At 44.5% G+C, this 7,697-nt stretch overlaps 1 protein-coding gene across 1 annotated transcript; it reads left to right on the top strand.

Moving 5' to 3' along the window:
• The first annotated feature begins 561 nt into the window (after positions 1-561).
• On the top strand, positions 562-6,451 carry LOC142560504 (uncharacterized). The gene is made up of 2 exons (XM_075672660.1): positions 562-900; positions 5,172-6,451. Exons 1-2 carry the CDS (start codon positions 694-696, stop codon positions 5,661-5,663), a joined length of 699 nt encoding a protein of 232 aa, XP_075528775.1. The 5' UTR covers positions 562-693; the 3' UTR covers positions 5,664-6,451.
• Positions 6,452-7,697: the final 1,246 nt, after the last annotated feature.

The following is a 7,697-nucleotide window of genomic DNA, read 5'->3' as shown; positions in this document are numbered from 1 at the left end:
TATTGTTCTATGGGCACATGAGAACCACAGCCACCCATAAACTTTCCTTCACATTCCACAGTTGTTTTTCAAAGCAGATATATTGCTCTAGGCCTCCTGTATATTAATGGACCTCCAGCCCGTTATTACCTGTACTTCCCCGTTTGTAGCTTTTCTCCATGCCACTAGAGCTAGCCCTGCAACAGCTCTTTGATCTCTAGTTAAGTTTGCGCTTCGTATTTCAGTTTGATACAAACCAAAGTTTCCGTACGTAAGCCTAAAAGAACCACGACTCCTTTCCACATGCCTCACACTACTTCGTACTGGATGGATAGGTGGATGTTATGAGCGTCCCCTTTGGAACGGGGCGGTGGGTTGCTCCACCAAGCTCTTGCTATGTCCTAATGTCCTACCCAAGTTCAGAAAGAAAAAAAAAACTATGAACTCCCACAACCAAATTTTCTGACCCCCTGTCGCAAACTTTACTATTGTATGTCTCCCTTTTTTGTCGTTTCCCTACTTTTCTTCCACCAATCCTCCAATCGCCTCTCACTAATCGCTACTGCGGACATTACTTTTCCCCTGCTCTCGCTGAACCCAAGGGCTTCAAGGAGGCCAATGGTGCCTAAATCGACCGCTGGGCACTTAATATAAGATTTGAACTTAAAAAGCTCAGGTCCGCCCTCTACCGCGCGCAGGACGCACTGCTCGGCGATGTCCAAGCTGCTGAGCGACGTGGTCGAGACGCTGGACAAGCCCGCGTTGCTCGTGGACGTGGTGAGGACCAACGCGCTCGAGCACGCCACCCGCGGCGTGCTGCCGCTGCACTTCGAGTCCCTGTGGCAGCTGGTCGAGATGCGCGTAGGCCTCGGCGCGCCCGCGACGACCGCCGCCGCCGCGTCGTGGGAGAAGCTGCTCGAGGTATGCGGACCGTACCGGTGTACTAATCCGAGCCACGTGGTTTCGGAATATTCCATCGCAAGCGATAGACGACGCGCAACAACACCAACCTCGCTGGACCGCTGGATATATGCTCCCAGGCGGAGGGGTCCACCAAAACTACCGGAAAGGGGATAAACAGTTCCGACATCTTGGCTCATACCTGACGCAACTACGCTACGTAACTGTACACCGACACAACCACCCGACAAGGGGCACCCATTCAAGCCAGAGCTGTCATTGCACCCTGCGCCCTAACCGCGTTGTTAATTCCTTTTCTCAGACCCTACGTTAATGCAATTGGCATTATTCAGGACATTCACCTGCAGCTTGTGGTCTGTCTGTCTCATTCTGTTCATATCTAACTTCTTTTAAGCTAACTTGGGTCACTAGTTATAGACCATGGTCTAATGGGTCATCGGGTTGCTGTGCTGAGGAAGCCGGGTTCGAACCCGACTGTCGACATGTTTTGTTATTTTGAAACTTCACCTAGTTCGCGGCATGTATTTATGTTTGCCTAGATCAAACCTTTTTCACGCCAACTTAGATCACTGGGTACGTGACCTTGGGTACAGTGCGACAGTGCAAAGAAGAACGGCGTTGTACTGTCAAGCTCAATGTGGCATCCGCGACTGCATCCTTTCGGCCTGCATGCATGCTTGCGGCGTCTCTTCTTTACACATGTAGCAATATGCGCATTCCCTGTAGCACACCAGGCGCTGCCCCATTGATATCAATGTATAGCTCTGTTTCCAAGTTGACATCGGCAGCTTCACCTCTACCCGGTGCCGATGGTGCGCCAGTAAGCACACTACCCTTATATTCAAGTATGCTGTACTTTGGGTACATATGTTTGCTCTTCAATCACAAAAAAATCCACAAAAAGCTTATCTGTGGCTGGGCAGAATCTAATCCTCATCATATATATGGACGAAAAGCCATATAAAAGTATATTTACAAGGGAATATGCCGCTCTTGGCCAAGAGGCAACAGCCCGTGCTAGCCTCCAATCATCGTCGGCTTCTCACTGCTCGCCCCTTCATCACTGTAAATACTGTACCGTAGCAATATTCTTGCCTGAATACATATACATATGCAGACACACACCATGCGCATACTTCGCAGTGGCGCCACTAGATGGCACGTTTCAGCAATGGCAATACAGTATGTCGTTATGTTGCTTCAATGGTAATCGCATCAATGTTGACAGTCATCCTGAAATTGCTTCTAACGGATTCTTAAAATTCATTTTCGATGAAGACGTTCAGCGTATTCGCAGAACATGTATAGCCTCCTGTGCCTGAGAACAGAACTGAGCTGTTATTGGCGATGCTGAATCGTGCGACTTTGGGTAACCAACAGCAACGATGCCGTTACAGGATTCTAGTAGACTATAATACTGTGGCACCATGCTTTGGAGGGGATATGTATTGTGAATATGCCACAGGTCGCACTCTCGCTTTCCCGCAAAACCACACCTGAATTAAACTAGCTTGCTTGTGAAGGGGGAAAAACCTTTCTATTCGCAGCATGTTACAACTTGCATGATGCTCTTTCTCAATGCCAAAAATTATACAGACTCTACCGTACCGTGCTACACTGCTGTACTCTACAGTACTGTAAATACTGTACTATGTTCTATTTATTTCGGGTGGCTCAGCGGGCTCTAGCTATCAAGTTCGAAATACTTTTTTTTCAGGCAGCATGAGCATGAGCATGAGCAGACACTCGAAATTGAGCTGATAAGCACGAGTTAGAGTCACTACATAAAGAGCACTGCCAATTTTTTTTAGAGTGGTAAAGTATGCTTTAAGGGCTATTTCTATTTATTACTCGAGGTGAAAACAAGGGCATGAATGAGGGCAACATTTATCTTTCTGAATTTCATGCCTACGCGGGTAGGTAATTGTGATGTCATAAATTTCAAAATATTTTAGCGTGCTACCGTTCTGTGCGAAAAAAAGAAATTGACAGGTAAAGTTTTTTTTTTATTCCTTTAATACGCAATCTCAGTCTCCTCTACTGATAAACAAAATAACTGATCTAGCTAGACCATGTAGTGTCAAGGTTTTACGGCACCCCAGGGATTAGTGCGGGAACTTCAAGGTGGCGTCGACACCAGGTTCGATTCTCAGCCGCGTGCAGCGTCAGCGTTTCGATGAAAGTGTAAAAATGCTTATGTACTTAGGCCTATTTTTGGTTATAGCACATCAAAGAAATCCACGTGGCTAAAGTTATTCCGGAACCGTCCATTACGGTGCCACTCAACGCCCCAGTGATACACCAGTCTTACTTTGGGAACTTAAAAGGGCCATTAAACAGAAGTATATACACTAAACGAGTACGACTGATAAAAGTGTTCTTTCAAAACTACGTTTGCCAATTTTGTGGTAATAGTTTGTTATTGGCATAGAAAGCGAAGGTCACAGTTACATTTCTTAAATTTCTCACCGAAACCCCAAGGCTGCAAAACCAGCGTGATGCACGCAATCTTTTTTTCTTTTTTCGTATTTGGGCTGTTTTGGCCGGGTAGAAGTTCTTGAAACTAGCTAAGTTCAGTCTCTGGCTCGTTTAGGACAGATTGTAGTCCGTATCTTTACCGATGACCCATTGTCTACAGGCTCGAGAAAACGATGTCAAAATCCATGACGTCATGCCTAGCCGGTGTAGTAACTTTAAGGTGGCATCGCCAACCGCCTTAACATTATTTTTGCGCCTTTTCTGGTTTACCATGCGTCTCCTCGTGTTAGAAGTAGCTTTCATGGTATTATAGTGGGGTGAACTTACTAAGACAGCTCAAACAGTTCTTCTTTGGTGTCCCTATTTAAGCCCCATGAATGAATATTTGATTCCCGAGCCTTTCCTGCTGAGACAATTCAACTTTCACTAATCAGGCAGACCTCCCTGGTATTTTTGCAACTGTAATATAGCAGTCTAGCTCAACTTCCCACCCCGTTTTATTGTATAAGATCCTAATTAACCAATATTATACAATGAATACAAGTTATTAAGACCCATGCACATACTAAGCACATCGTAAAGGCAGTTAGTCAACAAGGCATAGTATTTACTCTGCAGAAATATGAAACTACTGCCCGTTTTGAGAAACTCGTCGCCAAATCTGCCACTAAGTGCATTAGTATTCCACATAACTGCGCCGCAATGTGTGAAGGCTTTCTGTAAAGATAACTGAAATACAAACACAGTACTTTGCTGCAAGATTGTGAACGGCTATCCCGATGCATGCTGATCATCTTGTGATGCCTACTACATGCATATGCTTCCACTGGCTCGCTTCAATAAAGCAGTTATTTGCAGCCTGCTCCTACAGTGAAATTTAAGTACAGAAGTGATTGCAGCACAATTCCTCATTTTAAATTGTGGCAAATTACGTGCCATAAACACAACAAACATGACTTGATTATGAGAAAAACGGCACTGGGGGACTCTGGATTAACTTCAACCACCTGTCATTCTTTAACGTGCACCTGAATTAAGTACACAAATGCTCTTGCATTTCGCTTCCATCAAATACAATGAGACCTCGTAATAACAAAATGGGATAAACGAAATAATGGATACACCGAAGTGAAATTCCCCTTGAAATCCCCAAGGAGATTCAGACTGCAGTAGATGCAATAGTAATGCAACATAATGTATATAATGAAGTAATGGATATAACGAAGTCATTCTGGATTCTCCTTTAAATTTATTGTAATGAGGTTTTACTGTAAAATGCCATCACCGATGCTGCAAACTAATTTCGTATCTCCGCCGGCGCTGATAATACGTTGTCGGTCTAATTTCACCACTGCAGTCTCTGAAACGTATGGTATGCCATCTTCTGTTTATTTTTCATTATCAGCAAGCATTCATTTAAAAGGCTGCTTTCTACATTGCACCAACTTAAAGCACTTGCTCATGGAATATTGCATAGATCAGAAATTAAACACAGTGTTATGCAAACATATTCGCTTCAGAATCTCCAACTGCACTATCACAAAATGTATATCTGTTTCTGCATGCATCATGCCAAATCTGTACACTGCACCTCTCTATGCTTCTCCCACCATACCCCTGCAAAAGAGCCTGGCAACGACACTACTCATAATTCTATGTGCAAAATGTAGCCACAAGGTGTTGGGCCACTTCTTATGGCATGGTAAATTACTAAGAGTGTTTCTGTCTGTGTTTTCCCCTTGTGTCACATGTGCACACACTGCAACTTATGATTTATTGCGCACCTCGTGCAGGCAATACAACAGATCACGCTGAACGTCTACGAGAGCCTCGGCATCACGGCCAGCACGTCGACAGCAGCAACGTCACTAAGCAGATCTGACAGAAGCTCGAACATGAGGACGCGAGAAACACCAAGCGAGCACTCGGAGGGGGTAAAGATAAGATCAAGTGCGAGCAGTCCCAAAGCAAGTAGCCCTAAAGCAGGTAGCCCCAGAGCCAATGCCCGAAAATCCAATAGCCCAAAACCTGGTCTCAGAAATGCCGGTAGCCCAAAACCAAGTGCTCCGAAGGCCAGCAGGTCAGAAGCAAGCAGCTCGAAACAGGGTAGCCCAAAAACCAGGAGTGACACCGTCCCCCCCAAAGAGAATGAACCCAGATCAGCTGCCAGTGGTCGCAGATGGAGCATATTTAACCGTAGTGTTGACAAACACAAAGATACTGGAGCTAAGCCAAGTGGCAGTGAATCCAAAGGGACTGGATCTAAACACAAGGGAAACAAGTGAAGATCAGCTTGTTCGAGTGCATGTAAGATGACACAATGCACTTAATATGTGCTACAAGATATTTATTCAATTCATATCTCAGATATAACGATTTATAAATTGAACATTCAAAAACTCTTGCCAGCGGAGTTTTGTCAAATAAATAATGAGCCATCTCATACTCCTTTTTGAAGTCTAAGATATATGCAAGAATCTGCACTTCCTTCCATAGATGGCTGTGATTATAATGTGTCTTTTTAGTATGAATATCCTAGTGCATAAAGCTTTCCACATACATCACAGTCTGCAATGTTTGTCATTATAAATGACGACAAATGCTGACTTTGTCAGGACCATACCTAAACAAAGCTGAGTTCTTTTACACAGTTCACTCCAGGTGGTATATTTTCTATGAAAGCATTTACAAGAGTGTTTCATTAGGTAAAATATTCAATATTGTTTTATTATGCTTAAGTACTTATGTTCAAGCTATATATGTAAGGAAATAAAGGTGTTATACAGCTAACAGGCACATATCAATGTACGGACCTTCAGAAAATCTTTCTGGCAGACTTCATGCAGCAACGTCGCATAGTGTTCCAAGAGCTTCTGAGAAGTTCAAAGGAAGTCCATTCAGTCACACACGTGGAGCACATTACACCAAGCAGGCGGTTACTGTTAGTGAGCACATCGAAAAAAGCATCTGCCACAGCCAGCAGCCATGTACTTGTTGTCCAAAGCAGGCAATCCCTAGCCACATCCGCTGCTTCCATTTTGCTTTTGAAATGTCAGCGTGAGGCAGAAACATGTGAGGCAGAAACACGTTTCAACTCACACGTCAGCGCGAGTCGAAACAACTAGCATGATTGTCAAAGGTGCACGGATGCCTGTGCAAATTGTTATCTAAAACATTGCTGCTATGCTGCATATGGCTTACAGCATCAACACAAACAGTGCACACACAGGGCAGCCCTGTTCATTTCAACACTGCAACACTGCAGGGTGCCTGAGAAGGCATGTGCCATTGACCAAGCAGCTGGTGCGAAACCACATTTAAATGTAACTCTGAAAGGCAATGAGGCTTATCATAAACGCAGCATACCTATGTTTTTACATAGTACACACCAATCCCATACATGAAGCGAAGTAACAATGTTGAGACCATGGTTGTTAGTGCTTTTAAGCTATGCGGAACACCACTGAACTGGAGACACTCTCCTTGTATTAGAACACTGTTGCTGCTCTCCCCAAGTTTTGGTTTTGGCAAGTGCCGGGTTGCTTGGCAATTACTTCTTTAAGTGGGGAAATTCACAATATGTTACAAGCTATACTGTACACAAGCCCAAAGAGACCATGGGCTCCTGACCGAGTGCTCAACTTGGCTGCAAAACATTCGTGGGTTTGAAGCACGTTACCACTGGTTACCCGCAGGTAAAAACAGGTGCAAGTATCCCCAGCTCGAAATTTGACTATCTTCAGGGGTGAGTCACTTGTAAAGAGGAACAGCTGCTGTTCACCGAAACTAAGCACAATTAAAAAACATTTAACTGTACGGTTTAAGTCTCTGAAACGGCATAGTATGTTATGATGGATGTCGTAGTCGAGAGCTCTGGATTATGTGTAAACACCTGGGCTTCCTCAGCATGCAACTAAATAGAACTACACAAGTGTTTCTGCATTTCACTGGAATCGAAATGTGCCATGGATCGAACCTGTAACTTCATGATCAGTATAACACCACAGCCATAGCCACAGAGCTACCGCAGCAGGTCTTTGACCCAAGAAAAGGCATTTTGGCTTCCACTACAGCACTTGCCCTATGGAACTTGTGCACCTGTCAGGTGGGGACGCCATCAACAAGTGCCCCATTTTCAAACATAGGGTTTTCCATAATGTGTGAGAACCAGGTACAAACACTCGTACCTATTTTCTCGGTGGGTAACTGGTGGCAGCTTGCAACTGCTTCCGACATCCAGGCTAGATGCTCTAGAACTACGTTTCCTAGATTTTCTTCACCTTCAAGTGACAGGTTTTGCTCAGGAGACCCTTCTGACA

The sequence above is a fragment of the Dermacentor variabilis genome, chromosome 10 (genome assembly GCF_050947875.1).
Source record: "Dermacentor variabilis isolate Ectoservices chromosome 10, ASM5094787v1, whole genome shotgun sequence".
Lineage (NCBI taxonomy): Eukaryota > Metazoa > Arthropoda > Arachnida > Ixodida > Ixodidae > Dermacentor > Dermacentor variabilis.
The sequence above is the reverse complement of the archived record's forward strand: the minus strand, read 5'-3'. Positions and strand labels throughout refer to the sequence as shown.

Bases quoted from the DNA above. Each gene is read 5' to 3' on its own strand.
- LOC142560504 (XM_075672660.1), top strand. From the start codon at position 694: ATGTCCAAGCTGCTGAGCGACGTGGTCGAGACGCTGGACAAGCCCGCG. The intron at 901-5,171 runs GTATGCGGACCG...CACCTCGTGCAG, and splicing joins CGTGGGAGAAGCTGCTCGAG to GCAATACAACAGATCACGCT.